The following is a 20,186-nucleotide window of genomic DNA, read 5'->3' as shown; positions in this document are numbered from 1 at the left end:
CCGCTGAGGTCGGACTTGTGCTAGGCACAGATGTATCAACATGCAACATGGCTGCCTTGAGCTATCCGGTAAGACGATGACCTATTGTCAGTACCTGCCGTCCTTACGGTCACCGATCTCGTTAGCGGTACCGGGGTCAACATGAGCAAGAAGGGACTCAGGTCCAGGGGAGCGTCAGTGATGCGGCTTCGCGCCAGGCAACCCGCGGCATTGTGTGGGTTTCTGCGGCTCCTCAGAGGTCACTGTGACTGTGATACCACTGCAGCGTAGGGTTGATGAGGGACTGCACGTCAGGCTGGCTAGCGATGACCTCAAACCCGCATGTCGGATATTAGCTGACATTCGCATCTCCTGATTGACCATGTCCCTCACGCTTGAGGAGAAGCTTGACGAATCACCCAGTTTAGCGCGAGCCAGCGCGATCAGCACGTCCATTTCAGTAGCTCAGCAGGATACGGCCGTAGATGATACAAGCTAAGATGATGGGCGGATCATCATGGTCCGAAATCCTCCTCTCACTCAAGTCCGAATTTTTAAAATACAAGTGCTCATCTTCGCCTTCCCTTTCCCTTCTTAGCACCCATCTCTGCCCTTTCCATCATGTCACCCGACACAAAAGCCCTTGACAGCTCGTCCACTCAAACGGGAAGCTCTGACAGCGCACAAGCCTCCGGCAGCCATGCGCAGAGCACGGCGGAAACGGAACACGACCGCATGGTCTCCGGCCAGCCTTACCTCGCCATGACCGACCCCTCTCTCCTTCTCGCTCGGCTGCGCGCCCGACGACCTATGCAGGCGTACAACAACTACCCATGGCCAGATCATAAAGCCACGGACGACTACTTTGGGCCAGATGAGCGCCGGGAACTCTTGGGCGAGGTGTTTGGATTGACGGTGGACGAGATTAAGGCCAAGCCGCTAGAGATTGAGCCGCCGTTCTATGTCGACTATGTGAGCAGTCTGTTTTGGTATGTATGTATCTGCTGATTGACAGGGTACCAATGTCACGTTCGAAGGGTCTTTCTACGCCAATATGGACCTCATCCTCCTCGACTGTGCGCCCATCAAGATCGGCACGCGCGTTCTCTGCGGTCCTCGCGTCGGCCTTTACGCCGCGACACACTCCACAGACGTGGATGAGAGGCAGGGAGGGTATGAGAGGGCGTATCCGATCGAGATAGGGGACGACTGCTGGATTGGCGGAGGGGCGATCATCAACGGGCCGAGCAAGATTGGGAAGGGGTGTACCATCGCTGCTGGCGCGGTGGTGAGTCACGCTTTCTCCAAAAGGGATATGAGCTGACTCTCTAGGTGAGGGGCGACTTCCCGGACTACTGCGTGATTGGCGGGGTACCTGCGCGGATCATCAAGCATATCGACCCGCCGAAAGGCCTGCACGATCTGGAGAAGTATCGCTGATCTTGCTCCGTGTTTTAGCCGTATGGAATCCCCCGGACCCATGGACCAGTCGCATTCTTTAGGCAACCGATTCTACTGATCGAGCTCGCAATCTCCGTCGAGTAGCGAAAGATGACTTCCTGCAAGCAACGAGGACTCCTCCGGCCGGGACGAGCGGGGAGATTGGCAGAATGCTCTGCTTCGGTGGTCTGACCGTGCTCTAACCCTTGAATCTCTGATAGGCATGCCAATGCATCTGATAGTCATCGCTGCGCTGATCCCAGTTCATCCAATAGAAAGACAGCGATGCGAAGTGTAGTGCAACGAATCCGCGTCCGAATCCGGCTCCGAGCCATCATCCGACCCCGGACGTGGAAGACCTTGAGCAAGCGATTCCATCTGGCTTCTCCAAGATCTGACCACCTCGGGATCCGCCATTAGCAGCCTGATGCGATCAGAGGCCCGCCGAAAGTCCCTGCTCTCACCTCTCAGCTTGCGAGCGAGAGTGATGCCCGGCACAGGTTCCCCTACAAGGTCTGTTTCATCCTCAATCAGCACGTGCAAGTGCTTCTCGCGATTGATGGCATCATCCATATCCTCCTCGAAGTCGTCATACACCTTGATCAGCGAAAGTTGTCTGCCCTTCAGATGATGGTGAGGGTCCATGCTCTGGTTGAGATGGTCGGCGATCGCCTGAGCGTCGCGCAATCGATTGGCGGCGTGTCGGTCCTCTTCGCCCCTCCAGTGATTGCGTGCTCGGGCTCTTGTGAGTTGCTCTTCGATGGACTCGGTCACTGCTCTGCTCGGGTCTCCGCCACTCCCCGAGTTGCCGCTGAAGTCGTGCGTGAGCGCCATCGTGTCCTGACTCGCGTGCACGGGAACCACAGTGACGGGGGACGCGTGTACGGGCAACAACGTCGAGACAGTCCTCGTGCTGCAACCCTCGTATGTTCTGTAATGGACCATCAAAGCATTAGTCAGAGTGTTGAGGATGACGAGGCGGAGATCCACTTGAGAGGGATCAGGGAGAATCGTCGCCAGAGCGATCTCAGACCATGGCTGGCTGGTGATTGCATCGGCGTTGATCTCCACTGGTCCCCCGATCACGTTGCTCGGACGCCGTTCCGCCTTGATCAAGCAACCGAGGTGCTCCACCTCGCCCTTGCTGTCTGTCTTGGGACGGACCGCGCACATTGTGATCTTGAAGTCATCGCCGCACTTTGAGCCCTGTATAGAGGCTGACAGGAGTTCGCGAAAGTACTCGATGGAGGCCGTATGAGAGCTCATTGCCTGTATCTGTCTTGTGAGGAATGATCTTGAACGGTAGGGAGAATGAATAAGGGGTTGTGTTGCGTATGGTATCGTCGGTTTGTGGGTGGCGGCGGCGATACGTACAAAGGCGTGAGGGAGGCTGGGCGATTCAGGTCGCCACTTCAACTCGCCCTTGTTCACCGCTGGGAAATCAAAGGATGAGTGAGCACGGCAGTTGTAGTCGTTTCAGGTAGACGCTAGCACTTTCCACTTCCGTGTTATCAGTATTGGAAGCTGCCTGTGAAGTCCACGCGTAATTGTGAGTATGGTCAGTAACCCGGAGGTCCTCGGTCGACCTGGTATGTCCATGCTATGCACCACACCAGAGCAGAAACACCAACGGATACACCTAGTACCCCTCCCTCATCCTCGGCTCTACCAGCTTTCTCCGCTCAATCACACCCCTCCTCGCACTCTCAATAAGCCCCACCCACTCCTTTGCCTCCTTGGCGCTCCCCGCCCGCAACGCGATCGTATCCCCTCCTCTGTGCCTATCCACTTTGACCGCAAAAGCAGCGTCCCTTCCCTCCTTCACCGCCAGCTCAAACAGGGGTATCGGCATGCGGTACAGATTCCTGCTCTCAATGAGAATGAGGATATCGTTACACAGCACCAGCTGGAGCTTCTTGCCCGACTTGGCCTTGCTTACCGCGCCTTCCTTGATGAGACGCCGCGGGCCCTGGTATTGCGTCGGCGCGGTAAGGTCGATCCGGCCCTCCCCGCCGACCCAGAGATCTTCCGAGAGGACGCGGAGCCGGTCTTCGTTCTCTGCTTCCCGGACAGACTCGTTGATGTTGCCGACGATGGACTCGATGGTGCGTAGTGCCGAAATGACGAGGGCGAGGTCTTGGTCCGGTTCGGTATAGTGGGCGATTTGGCGCAGGAGGAGGGGGTAGCGCGTGATTCGTTGCACTAGACTCAGCTGAGTCCTACCTTGAGCAGGGTGGGCTTACTGGGTATGAGGAGGAAGCTCGACAAGTCCAGTCCGCGCACTTCCGGATTAGTGTCCCGGATGTTCTGTAATCAGCCCCGCTCAACCCAAACCAAACCAAGTGAGGACTCACTTCCAAATGCCGTCTCAAGCCCTCATCCCCACCCCTCAGACTCCTCAAGACCCCTTCTGCTCCTTTCTGATTCACACACCACGTCTCGTACACCCCCATCCCGCCCGCATTCTCCGCCAATATATCCCCGATCACATCCACATACAGCCTGCAGCTCTTCTGCCTTTCCTCGAGGCTCGACAGGAAGCCGGTATTGAACAGCAAGATATCCTCGATATTGGCGAAAATGACGGTCAGGGCCTTTTCGTCCATCTCGGGGAAGGACTGGAGGAGGGAGGCATAGTAGACGTTGACGATGAGTTGGAGGTCCCGATTGTAGGTGGATTCGGTGGCTATGAATTCGAATATCGCCTGGGAGTCAGCTTGGTCTCCCAGAAAATGAGATTCCAGCTCACCTCTTGCCGCTTTCGCTCGCGCGTACTCATCGTCTCCAATACACTCGGATCGACCAGACTGCTCCATGTCTTCCCCATCTCCCCGTCCTCCTCTGCGCTAGCTTCACCCTCGTCCCCGCGCCGGATCGGCCCACTGATGACTTTCCGCCCCGGCGTCGACCCCGTAGCAGAATCGTGGCTCGCAGAAGGCGCCATCATCCTCGAGAAGAAACCCGTGATCTTTCCTCCGCCTCCGCCTTGTCCAGCTGAACCAGCCGTCGGAGTCGGCGAGACCGGAACGGGGAGACCGAGATCCGAAGCCGTAGAGGCAGGGCGCTGAGTCGCGGTGTTTGCGCGGGGACGACGAGACTTGGTCTGCGCTTGATGGAGGTACTGCTCGTACTTGGCATACGCGTCTTGTACCTCCACCTCGGGCTCCCTGCCGTCTGACGAGACACCCGATATAGGTCCTTTGAGCGGTACGCCCGGTGCCTTCCGCCTTGACTTGCGCGCTTTGAGCTTGGCCCCGCCCGCACCACCGCCACCAGCAGCAGCAGGAGCAGGAGCAGCAGGAGCAGGTCGACGCGGCTTGGTAGCCTTCGTCGAAGCCGGCGTGGATCCAGGTGGTTCCCGCCGTAAGATTAGACCTGCAGTTTCGAGGATTTTCTGCCGCGTCTCTTCCCGCCGCTTCCGCTCCGTCTCGCGCTCCTCATCCTCCGAGTCCGCATCGTCGCTGGACCACCAGGACAGTACCGAGTCGTCCCCGCTGGACGAGCCCTCGTCGTCGGTGCTCCCGGCGGAAGCGGCCGACGCAGCGGAAGTAACGGAGGAGACGGTGCCTGACCGGAGGCGGGATACTGCGGGGATAGCGGCAGCGGGCAGAGGGGTAGGAGCGGGGAGGTCTTGATCGTGGTTCGAGGGGACAGGCGCTGGTGGCAGAGAGGAGGGTGTATGAGTAATGTCAGGTAGTCCTGCATCTCTGCCTGGTGCGCCTCGCTCAGTCGACCTTGAAGCAGATGGTGTTTGCTGGGCGAGAGCAGGCGGAGGAAGAGCTTGACGTCGAGAATCAGTACCGTCACCTGCTTACCATAAGCCACCATCCCAATACAGGTATTCCGAACCAATAAATTGCATTCCAGGGTTTTTAGGGTATAAGATAAACAGGAGAAAGAGGAAGTGGATTTCAGCCTGTGTAAAGAACCAAGCGTAAACAGAAGTTCTCTCTCAGGGATGAAATGTCGACTTACCCTGTACGACCTCGAGATACGAAGCAGGAACCAAAAAGATGACGCCGGCCTTTTCAGTCTTCCACCAGTCGTCCTCTGATCGGTCGACGATCGTCAAGGTGTCGCCCTCGAGGAAAGGGAGCTGGTCGGCTTCACCGCCTTCGTACGAGAAGAGAGCGCGGGCTCTGGTTGCTGAGGAGATGAGTAAAGTTCACCTTGAATTGTCCTTGAGACCATGGGGGGAAGGGGGGTTCGCGTGAGAAGTGAGAATAGGAATCGAGAAGTGGAAGGAGGCGATAGGGATAGGGAAAGGTATTAGAAGCCAAGAAACCACTTACACTGCATCTCCTCGGCATAGGTATGGGGGAACCACCCCTTCTCCCCCGACTTGACGACCGTACCATACCACCACGGACTGCTCGCGTCCTTGGCGGGGTGTGCGGCAATCACGACGTTTTCGGCAAACGAGAGGTCGACCTCGCGTTGACCGTCGTAGCTGTAGAGCGAGCGAACTCGGATTTCTACTGTATCAGCACTAGCACCATCGATCCCCTTGCCCCGTTGCCCCAACTCCGCGCCTCCTACCCATCGTCTCTGAATACCCGAAAGCTGAAGTAAAAGTCAACTCACCTCGCGTCATATCAAACTCATCCAATCCGTCTCCATCCCCATCCCCTCCAGCCGCCGCCGCCGCCTCACTCTCATCCTCCTCCCTCGTCGTCCCCAAAGTCTGCTCATAATTCTGGGCCGGATGACTCTGATCGGCCGCCAAGCCAGCATACCAATCCACCGATTGACGCTTATTGACACCGTGGCTTTCGTCCCTCGGCTCCGTCTCCCCACTCTGCTCCCTCGAGTCAGTCCTCGGCTCATCCCTCTGCTCGGTCCTCGCACTCGCCGGAGGAGGGGGAGGCGAAACAGCCCTCGGCTGCGCATTAATATGCGCAGGGGGGGCCGCATCACCCACCACCCGTCCAGAAATACCCCCCTTCTCCACCGTCTGCGCCTTCTTCAACCTCGCCCCTCCCTGAATCGACGCAAAGAGCGCGCCCATACCCCCCGATCCAGGCTCGGGCACACCCCCGCCCAGTTTCTTCAGCGCCTCGGGATTACTGCGCGCGGTAGTTGGGGTGTTTGTGCCAGATCCGGGCGCAGGCGAGCCGATCTCGGGCCGAATAGACACAGGAAGCATGTTGGTGACGGCCGTAGGCAAAATACCGCCAAAGAGGGCCGAAGCGAGCTTGTTGCGCTGTTGACGAGAAGTGGCATAGTCGTCATCGGACGAATCGTCGGAATCTTCGTCTTTTTCTTGGATCTGCTCCCATTCGTCTTCGGCTGGCTTGGGGGCTGAGCGGGGTTGCTGCTGCGCCACTATAGCAGGCGCAGGCGCAGGAGCAGGGGGCGCAGGCGGAGGAGGTGGCGGGGGCGGTGCCGGCGCGGATTGAGCAGAAGTGGGTGGCGTAGACGACGCGGCCGCGGCGGCGGGAGGACGGAAGAACGGGTTGAATCCAGCTCCGCCGGTACTTGGCGCAGGCGCCGGAGTGGGGGAAGTCACAGCGGAGCTGGCGGGGGAAGTAGCAGCCGCCGCTGTCGTCGACGGCTTGCGGAAGGGATTGTACCCGCCTCCACCCCCAACAGCCGGAACGGACTCCGCGGCTGGCTGTGACTGTGACTGCGGCTGGGCCGAAGCAGCCTTCGCAGCCTTGCGCTTCGCAATCATCTCTTCCTCCTTGACCCTCTCCTCCTCTTCTTCCTTCTCGAGCTGCGCCATCCGGGCTTTCCGATCCGCCGCTGCCTTTTGCCTCTTTTCCTCCCTCTGCCTCAACTCGACCTCTTCCGGGTCTTCTTCTTCCTCTTGTTGTACCTCCTTGACCGGGGGCTTGGGGACGGGGCCAGGGGCGGCGCTAGACTTGGACACGGGCGGTGCGGGGGGTTGCTTGGAGCGCGAGACGGGCGCAGGGGGAGGAGCAGCCGGTTTCTTCATGGCTGATTTGACCGGTGCCTGTGCCGGTACCGCCGAGCTGGGCGGTACCTCCTTCTTCTCCTCCCCACCCCCAGCCCCTGCTCCGCCGACGAGCCGCTTCTGCCTAGACTCCTCCCGTGCCTGTTGCTCCTTCTCGGCCGTCCTCGACTTTTCCTCCGCCTCCTTCCTCTCCCGCTCCAATCGCTCCTGCACCGAGTTGTCCACAATCGGCTGCGCTTGCTCAGGCTCCGAGGTCTGGACGCCGAGCGCGCGCAGACGGTCCTGGATCCGTTTTTGCGCTTGCTCACGGATGAACGCGGACCGCTCTTCGGGGGTCATCTTGGCCGTAGATGGAGCAGCGGCCTTGGTGGTGGTGGGTGCGGGAGGGGCGCGGGGCGTCGGCTGGTCGTCTGCCGATATGTCCTTGGGAGCAGGTGGGGGCGCGCGGTCTCGAGTCGATGGGGCGGGGGAGCGGGGCCGGTACTCCCTCTCGCGCTCCCTCGAGCGATCTCGGGAAGACCGATCATAGTCCCTATCCCTCGACCTATCCCTGTCGTCCCGCCCATACTCGCGATTCCGATCCCGGCTGTCCCGCCGCTCACGATCATACGTCCCCTTCAACCAATCCTTATCGCCCCCCTCATCCCGATCCCGACCATACCTCCCATGCGTATCATTCCGCTTATCCCTCGCACGCACCCCCGCCCGCTCTTCCATCCTCCTATCCTCCTCCCTCTGCTTCTTCTTGCGCTCCAACTCGGGCAGTTTCTCATGCATGAGAAACAGCAATTCCCGCTCATACTTTCTCCTCTTTTCATCATTATCAACCGACCGCCTCCCCTTGTTGACCCTCTCGATATCGTCTTGGAGCCTGACGACCTGGACTTTGAGGTCGTCCAACTCCTCCTCGAGCGCCTCGTCCTCGGCGTCCCGGTTCGCCGAGTCATGGGCCGACTTGTCGAGCATCGCCGAGGTCGATTCGAGCCGACGCCGAATATCGTTGAGTCCCGCATCGGGGTCCTCGCCGGCGTATCGCACGGATTTCCGGTCCAGGTGGCGCGAGGAGGGCTTGTACGCTGTTCCCGTGCCCTCGTCCGAGTGTTTATAGGCCGAGGCGTCTTTCGAGTTGGACGCGGAGAGACGGGGGTCGTAGGACGGGGACGAAGCGTTGGAGCGGGTAGAGGTCTCGTGTTTGAGTAAATCACGCATGAAATTGACGGTAGTGTCGATGTCTTTGGAAGAGGCGGGGACGAGCTCTTCAGGTAGTTCGTCCGGGATATCATTCCCGTTCAGAGCTGGGCGTCAGCTCCGCCCTTACTTCACCAATGGATGACGGAAAGCTCACCTCGGTAGATGAGACCCATGGCAACGTGGAACTCTGCAACGTTCAACGAGCCCCGATTCGTCCCGTCCGAAAGATTCCTACTGGTCAGCTCTATACTTCCCCCAGGTCTCACACCCAGTGGACTTACCAAATCTTCATCAGATCGTCCTGACTCAGCCCGCTCTGCCCAAACACCTCGATCGCCGCCGGACCAGTAATGAACCCGTCTCCCTGTACGTCCCACGCCCTAAAGATCTGGTCATAGTCCTTCTTCTCCTGCTTGGAGAGCGTCCAGGGAACTTTCGGGGTCCGGACCTTGGGATTGTCAAGGAGGGACTGGAAGGACTGTTGCAGGGGCTGAGCGGTGTTGTTGAATTGCGCCTGACCGGACGGGTTGAAGGGCTGACCATTAGCGAGAAATCTCAGTCCCCAGCCGAGAGGGGAGATGGTGACTCACTTGGGACATGTTACTGGGCATGAAGCTCTGCATCATCTGCTGCAGACGCGGATCGTGCACGCCCGTAGGCTGCGGTCGGAGTCCGCCTCCCATACCCATCCCCATCCCTGTCGGCTGGGCCATCAACCCCATGCCCCCGCCCATGCCCATACCCGTTTGCTGCGGCATCATCCCCATCCCAGTGGGCTGGGACATCATCCCCGTATGCATAGGCATCAACCCACTTGCACCACCCGCGGTAAACCCCGTCATCTGCGAGACGAGACCGCCGTTGGACGCGCCATTAAAGCTTGGCCGAGGGGGTTGATTGAGGAAAGCAAAGTTGCCCTGTCCACCCGTATTGTTTTGACCGGGCCGCTGCTGCTGCTGTTGTGGCTGAAACCCCGTCGCCATGGGCTGCTGCTGCTGCTGTTGCTGGGGCATCCCATACCCGGTCGGCTGAGAGTTGAGATACCCGGTGTTCCCGCCCATCCCCATGCCGCCCATTCCGGTTTGCTGGGGCTGTTGCTGGAAGCCTCCCTGGCCTTGCCCTTGGCCTTGGCCGTAGCCGTACTGCTGCTGGTTGTACATGGTGTATAGATGTATAGAGGGGAGGTCAGACTGGGTGGGAGATAGGGGGTGGGTGGGTGTTCAGGGTCTCTAGCTGGGAATATGACGCACGGGGCGGGGGAAGCCCAGCGGCGATCGCCGAATGTGGCACTTTCAACACGTCCACCCCGCAGCTCTCACTCCTTTCATGCACCTCATTCCTTGTATAGCCAGAGCGAGCAGACACAGCTACCAGTACAGCTCATACACTCCCCCCGATCAGCCAAGATGCGCTCAGGAAGCATCAGAAATGTGCTCGAGTGGGTCATAGCGGCCTCGCTTCTCGCAAGCACCGTCCAAGCGTTCAGAAGTGGGTTGCTTCTCTTCTTCCAGGGAAGGGTATATAGCTTGGCTTCGCGCCTCTTCTGACTTCTGACTATACCTCATCATCGAGGTATCAAGCTCATACTCCTCTCAAGTCAACATTGTGGCTTAAGAACTGCCTCAGGACCGCAGCTGATGCTGCAGTCCCAATAGCAGACACGGACTCGGTCCGGGAGGTCTGCTCTGGAATGTATGGCGGCGGTGAGGCGCATATAGAAGGTATGTCAGCTTTCGGATCATTGGCACGGAAGCCCGTCTACCATTCTAAGCTGACACCTCAGTCACCTTCTATCCCGAATCAACAGGTCAAGTAGCGCTGGTCATATATGAATGGGGAGACGTCCCGTACCTCGGTGTGGACACGCCAGAACATACAGTGGGTGGAGTCGAGAGGCCTGTGAGCCTTCTTTCAGGATCGAGGGGTCTTTACTCATACTGCAGAAAACATACATTTGTACAAGCTCAGCAGGTGAGCTTCCTTGTACTAGGCTACGTTTAGCAACTGCCAAGAAGCTGACGTCCATAGTCCGCACGAACCTCTGCACAGCCGGCCAGCTCGGGCAATTCATAACCACCTATCCAGAGGGATACGACGCGTCCTCATCCTCCATATATACCTCGGCACTCCAGTTCTCTTCATCTTCGGGAGGGGGATCTTCGCCGCCCGCCCAGTCCCCGCCGATCCAGGATGAGGATGAGCCCGAAGAGCTTACGCCCAGCGAACAGGACGAAGCGGCGGCTTTGGCAGCTATGGCGAGTCTCGCGGGAACTAGCGATGGCGATATTGACGAGCGAACCGTCGACTTGGATCTGGGCTTGGAGAGACGGTACAAGAATGCCTCGGACCCAGAGGGAAACCCGGTGTCTAGTGCGGGATCAGCAGGTCCGCAGACTTACGATGGGCCGGTGAGGTATCAAGTCGCCAAGACGGGGTACTACTGTGTTGGTGAGCTATTGTGTCCATCGGCGAGTAGGGCAAAGAGCTCATCCATAGGTATCGTACCCGTCACGCTGGTCAACTCTCGCTCAGTCTCGGCTCGCCAAGCGACCCATGCCGAGTACGCCGGGGAGGTATTGTTCCGGAACACGTTCGAGGGGGAGCTCCCCGCCGTCGAGTACCCCAAAATCAACGTCAGCTTCCAGCTTCAGTTCGTGCCCTGGGCCAAAGCTGACCCTGTAGCTCTACCTCGGCCTGAGCGTCATCTACCTCGCCCTCGGCCTAGGCTGGGGTTTCCTCTGCTTCAAGCACTTCCGGGAACTCTTGTAAGCTATCCCGTCCTCCTCTCTCAGTAGTCCTGACTAAAGCCCAGACCCATGCAATACTACATCTCCGGAACGATCGCCTTCCTCATCATCGAGATGCTCGCCCAGTACGCCTACTACCGCTACATCAACAAACACGGGGGCGGGACGACCTCCATCGTTTTCCTTTTTGTGATTGCGATCCTGAATGCGGCGCGTAATAGCCTGAGCTTCTTTTTGCTGTTGATCGTGTCGATGGGGCTGAGCGTGGTGACGCAGAGTTTGGGGGGTGTGATGACGCGGGTGAGGGTATTGACGGGGTTTCATTTTGTGTTTGGGGGTGAGCTAGGACGTTCTCTGGGTGCGGGATACTAGAGAGGGGACGAGCTGACAGGTAGTCATGTATGCGGTAGGAACGGTTCAAGTCGCCCTGGACGTAAGCTATCTCTTCTCCCTCCGTCTCCGTCGTTACCTCTTGCGCATGCGCTTGCGTTGAGATTACTCAGAAATGAGCAATGGGTTAGCTGATACCCACAGAGCGCCAACCTCTTCCTCGTCCTCCTCCTCATCTTCCCCCTCTCCTTCTCCCTAACTTTATTCCTCATGTGGATAATCATCTCCCTCAACGCCACCATCCTCCACCTCTCGCAACGTCGCCAAAAACAAAAACTCCTCATGTTTCAAAACCTATGGCGCATCCTCGTCGTCTCGGTCATTGCCGTCCTCGCGTTTTTTGTGGTGAGCTCCATGAGTCTGAGCAGCAGGCTGGACGAGGATTATGCGCCGCGGAATTGGAGGTGGCGGTGGGTGTTGCTCGATGGGAGTTTGGCGGGGATTTATTTGGGGGCGTTTGCGGCTGTGGCGTGGTTATGGCGGCCTGTGAGTTGCATGTCCTTTACTCTCTCTCTGTCATGACCTATTCATCCCTCTCTTTTCCCGCTGATGCCCTCTCTTTGTGCTTTTCTTGCTGGGGTTGCAGCTGATCCGCTAGACCCGCGACAATGTCCGCTTCGCAATGTCCCAAGAACTCGCACAGGACGAGAACGAGGCCGATGCGGAAGATTACGAGATTGATTCGTTGGAGCGAGGAACACATCAGCGTCTGGGTACGGGGGACGATATTGACGATGGTGATGATGATGGGGAGGAAGGGGGGAGGAAGGGACAGTCAGGCGTAGGAAGCGTAAGGGAGGAGAATGTAGTATTCCAGATGGGGGAAGATAGTGATGATGAGTCGGAGGCCGGTGGAGAAGGGGGGAGAAAGAGGGGAGGAGGGTATGCGGATGAGCCGGGGGCAGGGGCGGGAGAGGGAGCAGGGCGGAGGAGGAGTGGGAGTGGGAGTGGGGGGAGCTTAGATGGGGAGAGGGAGAGACTGAGAAGCTGAATTTGTTGGCTGCTATTACACCGTAGAAATTATGAGATAGATGCCGGATCTAGAATCGCAGGTCGATGCGAGTGCATGATGAGCTAATGATAATTGACTAGATCTGGTGAATTCGGAGTTTGACTTGACTGACAGTTGCCGTCACCGTCGACCCAAGCTATGCGCGCTCCCCCGCGGGATAGCCAAATGCCAGATACCAGGCCAGCCGGATCCTACCTCACGTACCCGGTCGACGCGGCGTCTCCCCATACTTTGAGTGCGTATCGTCTCTTCTGTGGAGCAGAGCGTCCCGCGGCGGAAATGAGTTCCATCTCGGCTGGCGAGAGCGAGAGGGAGAGGGAATCGAAGATCTCTTCGTATTGATGTTCCTTCTTACAGGTCCTGCTGATTAGCCTGACGATCAAGACGCGCGTCACGATGGTAGCGTGCACCAGGAATCATGGCTCCCGATAGCCGCGGCCCGATGATGGCGTTCGAATTTCAGATCATTTTGCGAGGCTTGACTTTGAGACGGAGACGGAGAAGGAAGCCGCTGACTCACGTCAATAGAGGCCCACCAGTCATCTGCCTCGCCCAGACCAACAACACCTGTGCTGCCGACACGCCCGCGCCCTTCTTCTCAGCCACCTCTCGCGCCGCAACCTCCGCAGGACCGCCCGGCCACCGAGTGAGCGGCGCGAGGCACGTGAAGGGCTGTACGGCGATGTCGTGGCTGTGGCACAGGGCGAGCATAGATTGCATTCGGGGGAGACGGTAACAGTAAGGGTGGTACTCGACCTGAGTATCAGCGTCTAGTGAACTCGAGGTGTTCGGTCCTTGAAGTATGTACAAGCGCGGTGCTGCAAGACTGGGAGATTTTGAGACTCACCTGGTTCACGCTCGGCTTGACCTTCCAGACCCTGCTCAACTCCTCGATCTCCTCCGCTGGGAAATTACTCAGTCCAATCGACCTGACGAGGCCCCTAGCGTGGAAATCTTCCATCTTCTGCCAGGCCTCCACGAGAGTAAGGGGATACATGAGCTTCGCCTTCAGTTCTGGTCGTGGTTTTACATCCTTCCACATCATGTACTCACGTTCGGGCCGTGGATGAGATCTACTCAGTCAGCGTCTAGAACATAGTATGTCCAGCTAGTGACGTGTTGGCAACATCGTCTGTTCTGTACTCGTGGCGGACGTAGAAACTCGCCCTCACACATGTCCAGATACTCAGTCCCCAGCAATGTCAAAGTCTCCATCAAACTCCTCTCCGGATCATGCTCATACCCTACGGCCGAGGTCTCACCCCAATTCGACTGGATGAACACATCTTCTCGCCCACCGCCTTCCCACTGCTCGATAGCGGACTTGATGAATGACTCGTTCCCGTACACTCTGGCGGTCTCCACGTGCCGGAAGCCCTTTTGGAGAGCGAGGAGGATGGAAGGTGTGGGATCGGTGTTGTTATGGACGGTCGCTATGACGTTAGCACGTCGGCTGAGTGGCTTACTTCAAGTCGTGGGTGTGCTGTGAGGCAGATCGCAAGGACCTAAGCAGTTGTTATAGTCTTTATGAGCTGAAGAAGGAAAAGGAGATGGAGCCAGGAAAGGTGGACTGACCGGTTCCGTACGCCAGCAGCGGAATCACCGTCCCATCGTTCAGCATCTTGGTCGTCATTGTCGGATGCGTGGATGATCTTGTGTTGTCAGATGATAAGAGGACTATCCAGTCGGACCGTATACTGATTGTGTGTTAGTCCGCCCTCGAAGTAAGAGGTGGAGACCGCTTAGTAGCAGGTCGGACCACGCTACCTCCTTTGTCCTCCGCTTGCTTTCTTCAGTACCCATCCTTGCAGTATCTACCTACCCAAGGAGCGGCAGCCGACTGATTGGTGCCATCTGACCTCATCGATTCCGGAACACGATCCTCAGGTCGAGTGCCCGCTCGCCAGGCCCATCGCACCTGCGGGAGTGCATAATCCCCAATTCGCGCCCTGCAACTTCGCTTCCACCGTTCGTCGGGTCAAGTATGACTCGATTCGTCCAATTTGCGACGCCCGCATAGCCTGATCAAAGTGACCAGACCTCAGTCTGCTACGATCGCGGAGTGTACCGCCCATGTCCATGGTAAAGTAGAATACTACGAGTATAGTAGAGTGAGAGGGGCTCGGTAGAAGAGATCTTGCGAGCACTGAGGCACCGGACGTCCGGACACCGGAGCATTTCCGGTCCGGATCCACGAGGAATGTGTAGCCGCGCTAATCCCTTCTGAGCAGTTTTTGGCACTTCCCATGCTCTATTTCAAGCTTGTTCTGCATATCCTCATGATTTCAGTCTCACCGCGGGAAGTGCGAGCCTCGGGAGATATGGAGCATATTCCTGCCGAGGGCTTTATCTCCGGCCCGGACGGAGGGCGGGTTGTAGATCTACCACTGTCCAGTCCAGTTGTCCAGATGGCTGGTCCGGGGTACGGGAACCGGTGCCCCGTCACCCAGCGCCTAATGCCGAGCTGCTCTGACTGTCTCTAATATATCAAGGAACGAGCGGAGTGGTCCAGCTGCTGTACTCCATACTGCTTGACCTATTGATCGATCTCGACCAGAAGGTGCACTAATGAAGATGCTGCTCAACCTCGCCAGCGCTCTCGGCCTCGCCGGGACTGCCCTGGCTGCTATCTCCTACAAGGACGGGACAGATGGTAAATCCCACCTCTACTCCACTTTGACAAGATCCTAGGCTGATTTCCAGTTATATCGCTCTCGACAAGCCGAGTCTATATCTCGTGAGTCTACCTGCCCATACCCCGCTCCCAGAATACTCGGCTGATCAGAGCAGAGTCAACAAGACCTTGGGCGCTATGACTGGTCTGACATATGACGGGATTGACGTTCTGGGTCCCGTCTCTGGCCGGATCGGTATGGGGTGAGTGCCCCCTTTCCCTCGTTACGTCCTCAATGCTGTCTCTCCCTCTCCTTTTCCATTCTCAGTCAGCTCTGCCTTTTCCCGACTTCCCTCTGACCCTCCTATACGCATTTGTTCCGCAGCGCCCCGCTGACGCCTCAGCTACTTTGACTGCTACTGCATCCCCGCCGTCAACGCCTCCGTCTGGTCGCCCTCCAACCCCAACCCCCAATCCTCTCGACACTACTACGTCGGCGAGAGCAAGAACGCCACCTTTGCCGTCAAGCAAGGCACCTCGTCCAACGGTCAGGCGTGGATCGGTCTCATCATGAACGACACCTACCGACCTACGGGGCAGGAGTTCCAGCAGTGGTGGTTTGTCCGAGATGGGGAGGCGGGGTATCACAGTTTTACGCGGTTGCGCTTTGATAATGGCACGCAGGGGGTGAATTTGGGGAATGTCCAGGAGGTGAGTGGTCTCGAGGAGACAACAGGAGCAAGGGCTGAATGATAGTTCCGACAAGTCTTATCGCCCAACACACCCATCTGGACCCAGCTCGTCACGAACGAGCAGCAATACGCGACCTTGCCTTCCAAAGCTGCTATCGCGAAACAAGTGTAGGTCCCCTCCCTGATCACAGCTGATAGCAGTGTCGTCCAAGACGCAACATGGTACTACAACGTTACCGCCGGTAACCCCTACAAGACCGAGTCTTCCGACTACTTTACCAAGTACCAATACGCCGACATGTACGGCGATCACCTCGCGCACGGCTTCTACGCCGATGGGTCCAACTCGAACGGGACCGCCCTCGGCCTCTGGACAGTCTTTAACGAGCTCGAAGGATACACGGGCGGACCCCTCCGATCGGACTTGGTCGTCGATACCAACATCTACAACTACTACCTGTCCAATCACCGCGGCGCGTCCACGCTGAACCTGACGAGCGGGTTTGATCGGATCTTTGGACCGTCCTTCGTTTACTTTAATCGGGATGGGAGTTTGCAGGATCTGTACAAGGACGCCAAGGCCAAAGGGGATCGCACGTTCGCTGCGGACTTTTACGACGAGGTGGCGGGGCTGGTTCCTGGTTATGTGCCAAGCTCGGGCCGGGGGGACTTTAACGCAAAGATTGAGCTGCCGAAGGGTGCGGGCGTGGCTAAGGCGGTCTTGAGTGAGATAGGTAGGGACTTCCAGGATAATGTGGGCAATTCAAGTGAGTCTCGCAGGTCCACCCCGAGAGATCCATGACACTCTATCACCCCCTACACCTTCCGCAATCCCCCTCTCCCCCGTGAGACTTGTCTGTCCGCTCGCTTTCCCCACGCGCATTTCCACACTATACTGGCTCAAGCTGACGTCCAGGTGCCTACCAATACTGGTCCAACGTCTCCTCAGACTGTACCGTCCACATTCCTCGGGTCAGGGCCGGAACGTACCGCCTGACCATCTACGCCGAGGGCGTCTTCGGGCAGTATGAGCAGGACGGGGTGGTCGTAGCCAAGGGAGATGGGAATGGGGCGCCTTTATGGGTGGTCTGGAAGGGGGAGAACCATGGGAAGGAGCTCTGGAGGATCGGGACGCCGGACAAGGTGAGTCTACCTTCTTGACGCTTGCTGCCTTTTCTTCTTCGCACTCTGCCTATACCTCCATTTTCCCTGTACCTTCTCTATCCCGTCTTCACGTTCCGCCCTGATGTCTGTTTTCGCCTTTTGGACTTGGCTGACCCCCAGACCGCCGGCGAGTTCCGACACGGTTTCGCCCCCGACCCCAACCACACCCTGCACCAGGAACAATACCGTCAATACTGGGGCGCACACGACTTCCCTACCGATTTCCCCACTGGCGTCAACTACACTATCGGCGTCTCCTCTCCCTCCAAAGACTGGAACTACGTCCATTACTCCCGATACGGCGGAACCTACTCCCGTCCCGGCTACATCATCGACAATGTCAACGTATGGACCGTCAACGCCCCCGTCAACTCTTCTTTCACGACGACCGGCAAGAACGCGACTCTCACCATCCAGCTAGCCGGCGCTCGGACGGCCAGTGGGAACCTCGACCTTCCGGAGCCATCGTCCAATTACTCCAATGTCGACCTCACCGTCAATGTCAATGGGAGGCAAGAGAGCTTGGCGTGGACGATCCGGTATAACGAGTCGTCGTCCTGCTCTGACCGGAGTGGGATTGCGTGCTATACCCTAGCGAAGAAGTGGACGTTCCCGGGGAACTGGTTGCGGAATGCGAGTGGGGAGGTGAATGTCTTCAAGTTGGCGTTGCCGTATAATGCGAGCGGGGGGGATGTCAACTTTAGGAACTATAGTGTGAGTGTGTTGTATGATGCGGTGAGGTTGGAGATTGGGGAGTAAGCTCGGCCGGGCAGGTGAAAGGTGGATTGTAGGTATATAATCGGGTGAGATGAATCTGGAGTGAGCTCGGAAAGCAAGACAAGCAGGGAACAGGCAGACCGCGAGAGACAGAGCAGAGAGTATAGGGAGGCGATGAAGCATTCGTCATCTATCACATTGCTTCTTGAACACTACAGCACGCCAAGACAACAGTTCCAGCCACCTACATGACCGATCCTAATGTCTGCCAGTCAGACCAGGGCACATCAGATCAGATCATCCACTCTCTTATGCGCCATATCCTCCTCGATCCTCCCCTACTTGGGGCCCGACACTTCCCTCCTTCCCGCCTTCCCTGTCTCTCCCTCGTCTACCTCGCCTACTTCTCAATCAACCACCCCGGGTTCAGCGCCGCAAACGCCGCATATCCCAGCACGACAAGAACGCCATCTAGATAGACGAAATATACCTCGTGAGTCATCAACTCGCCCGTCCACCCTTGCGCCAGCTCGATCGACCGATACACTCCCCGGCCGTAGAGCATTGCCGAAGCGAATGCCGTACCGATGAGCAGAAGCTGGGTCTTCCGGAGTTGACGCGCGCGGTCGGCTGATGTCGGACCGTGCAATGGCGCCGGGGTGTGTTTCTCCGCGTCGGATCCAGCGGGGGGAAGAGTGGAAGGGGAGACCTCGGCACCAGACCAGAGGCCGTGCCGGGCGAGGGACTGGACGCGGTGCGCGTATGGGCGCCGAGAGATGACGCGAGCGATAAAGTCCACCGCGAGGATTGAGAAGATGGTCATGGTACCAAGTTGGACCAAGACACCAGCGAGCACTGATGGTCAGCGTTTACCCACACAGGAAGAAGAGCGACGTACTGATTCGGGTGGGCGCGTCAGTATCAGTCCCTGCTTCGGCCGCGACGGCGGCGAGACCACCTCCGATCGCTTGCAGCACGAGACACACGGCGTCGGCCGTGACGAAGATGGCAAGATAGGCTTTGGGGTTGAGGAGCGAGTACGCCGGACCAAGGGCGACGATGCAGTATCCGAGCACGGTGTATGCCCAGGCTGAGAAGAATGCGGGGCCGACAATGAGGCTGATTATCAGTTGTGTAACTTCTTGAGACTTACCAGCACATCTGCATGATGAAGGGGTCAGAGTCGAGCACAGAGTAATGACTCCACAACCTGCCCGCCCAGCCGATGATCTCCAAAAGACCGCCGGGGACCAGTGTCGCAAAAGCGGCCCAATTCTTGTACCGCATGGCGATACCGCAGTGGACCAGCGTGACCAGGCCGAACGCAATGGTGAACGCCAGTCCGGGGGCGAGTTCGGGGGTGTAATCATACGGCGAGCGCAATTCGAGATAGTTGGTGATGGTCGCGGCGGCCGCAGAGGATGTGGAGGAAGGGGTAGCCATGATGAGGTGAGCAGAAGGGTATGAGGAAGATTGGGCATTTTGATGGGATTGAGGCGCTCCGTAATATATACCTCGCGAGCGGAGCTGCGGAAACTTGCGTCGCCTGACGCATGCTGTGCTCTGGCTGTGAGCTGTAAGTAGGTTGAAGGTGAAAGTAGTAGGCGAAGAGTCAAGGTCGGCGCCCGACTAAGTGTTAGACCAGTTAGACCGCAGCCGCCGGTCAGATCTCAGATCTTACTCGGGCATGAGCTCGGAGCTTTCTTCCCTCTTCCCCGCCTCGTGTCCACTGATCCTACCTCTTCGCAGTCCCTCGACGTCGACCGGCCTGCTTTCCGACCTTCAGCCTGACCGCATCCTCCATGTATTTCCTGTAGTCCGAGCCATGCGGGGATGGCTCGCTGACCGTGGGGGGCTGACCTCCCGACTTACAATTCACACTCAGCGCCTTTTGGTCTACACGCCTCTGCTATGTGGAGGGCGCAGCCCCGCGCTGATCAGAGCCGTACTCAGACTCGCGAAGACCCGATACGAGTGTACAATAGAGTATGTATCATCTGCTGCGTCAGATAGACACCTTTGCTCCGACTGACATGGTATTTGGTCACGTGGTGTGCCTGACCCTGTTAGATCTGCGCCGCTAGCGCGCCAATGGCATAAAGAAGAGACGCTGAAGAGACAGCTAGAGCAGGGAGACGACAAAGCTGATTTCATCTACTTGATCTCATTATCTAAAAAAGCTAAGACAACTATACCCAGATGCACTGAATAATCGACCCGAAAGCAACTCTATACTGTATACAAATCTCACTGACCCGACGATTTCACCGCCTTCCGTCCTCCTCTCGAGCGCGCAATACCGAACCCGGCCCCCGTACCCTAT

General features: G+C 57.8%; 7 protein-coding genes across 7 annotated transcripts; 3 read left to right on the top strand and 4 right to left on the bottom strand.

Annotated features, from left to right (window-relative positions):
• Positions 1 to 600: 600 nt before the first annotated feature.
• On the top strand, positions 601 to 1,419 carry MKK02DRAFT_35270 (trimeric LpxA-like protein; the record flags this gene model as incomplete). Its single annotated transcript, XM_053089132.1, has 3 exons — positions 601 to 951; positions 995 to 1,267; positions 1,312 to 1,419. 3 exons carry the CDS (start codon positions 601 to 603, stop codon positions 1,417 to 1,419), a joined length of 732 nt encoding a protein of 243 aa, XP_052941969.1.
• A 264-nt stretch (positions 1,420 to 1,683) lies between these two features.
• On the bottom strand, positions 1,684 to 2,592 carry MKK02DRAFT_40490 (uncharacterized protein; the record flags this gene model as incomplete). The annotated part of the gene is made up of 1 exon (XM_053091120.1): positions 1,684 to 2,592. One exon carries the CDS (start codon positions 2,590 to 2,592, stop codon positions 1,684 to 1,686), a length of 909 nt encoding a protein of 302 aa, XP_052941968.1.
• Positions 2,593 to 3,058: 466 nt separating this feature from the next.
• On the bottom strand, positions 3,059 to 9,687 carry MKK02DRAFT_40489 (uncharacterized protein; the record flags this gene model as incomplete). The annotated part of the gene is made up of 10 exons (XM_053091119.1): positions 3,059 to 3,621; positions 3,663 to 3,726; positions 3,774 to 4,124; positions 4,169 to 5,076; positions 5,395 to 5,565; positions 5,712 to 5,894; positions 6,004 to 8,631; positions 8,682 to 8,758; positions 8,809 to 9,062; positions 9,118 to 9,687. 10 exons carry the CDS (start codon positions 9,685 to 9,687, stop codon positions 3,059 to 3,061), a joined length of 5,769 nt encoding a protein of 1,922 aa, XP_052941967.1.
• Positions 9,688 to 9,933: 246 nt separating this feature from the next.
• Positions 9,934 to 12,655, top strand: MKK02DRAFT_40488 (major facilitator protein; the record flags this gene model as incomplete). Its single annotated transcript, XM_053091118.1, has 11 exons — positions 9,934 to 10,015; positions 10,174 to 10,248; positions 10,311 to 10,426; positions 10,471 to 10,498; positions 10,556 to 10,975; positions 11,024 to 11,160; positions 11,210 to 11,292; positions 11,340 to 11,611; positions 11,670 to 11,707; positions 11,809 to 12,150; positions 12,263 to 12,655. The coding sequence occupies 11 exons, from the start codon at positions 9,934 to 9,936 to the stop codon at positions 12,653 to 12,655; spliced, it is 1,986 nt and encodes a 661-aa protein (XP_052941966.1).
• Positions 12,656 to 12,867: 212 nt separating this feature from the next.
• On the bottom strand, positions 12,868 to 14,309 carry MKK02DRAFT_40487 (NADP-dependent oxidoreductase domain-containing protein; the record flags this gene model as incomplete). Its single annotated transcript, XM_053091117.1, has 6 exons — positions 12,868 to 13,036; positions 13,197 to 13,432; positions 13,524 to 13,676; positions 13,730 to 13,749; positions 13,849 to 14,109; positions 14,252 to 14,309. 6 exons carry the CDS (start codon positions 14,307 to 14,309, stop codon positions 12,868 to 12,870), a joined length of 897 nt encoding a protein of 298 aa, XP_052941965.1.
• A 941-nt stretch (positions 14,310 to 15,250) lies between these two features.
• On the top strand, positions 15,251 to 17,905 carry MKK02DRAFT_40486 (galactose mutarotase-like domain-containing protein; the record flags this gene model as incomplete). The annotated part of the gene is made up of 8 exons (XM_053091116.1): positions 15,251 to 15,329; positions 15,380 to 15,413; positions 15,467 to 15,553; positions 15,695 to 16,001; positions 16,047 to 16,150; positions 16,184 to 16,749; positions 16,899 to 17,125; positions 17,267 to 17,905. 8 exons carry the CDS (start codon positions 15,251 to 15,253, stop codon positions 17,903 to 17,905), a joined length of 2,043 nt encoding a protein of 680 aa, XP_052941964.1.
• Positions 17,906 to 18,263: 358 nt separating this feature from the next.
• On the bottom strand, positions 18,264 to 19,306 carry MKK02DRAFT_40485 (RTA1 like protein-domain-containing protein; the record flags this gene model as incomplete). The annotated part of the gene is made up of 3 exons (XM_053091115.1): positions 18,264 to 18,718; positions 18,762 to 18,982; positions 19,017 to 19,306. The coding sequence occupies 3 exons, from the start codon at positions 19,304 to 19,306 to the stop codon at positions 18,264 to 18,266; spliced, it is 966 nt and encodes a 321-aa protein (XP_052941963.1).
• Between the last annotated feature and the right edge of the window lie 880 nt (positions 19,307 to 20,186).

Source organism: Dioszegia hungarica (genome assembly GCF_025882075.1).
Source record: "Dioszegia hungarica strain PDD-24b-2 chromosome Unknown MKK02contig_25, whole genome shotgun sequence".
Taxonomy (NCBI): domain Eukaryota; kingdom Fungi; phylum Basidiomycota; class Tremellomycetes; order Tremellales; family Bulleribasidiaceae; genus Dioszegia; species Dioszegia hungarica.
The sequence above is the reverse complement of the archived record's forward strand: the minus strand, read 5'-3'. Positions and strand labels throughout refer to the sequence as shown.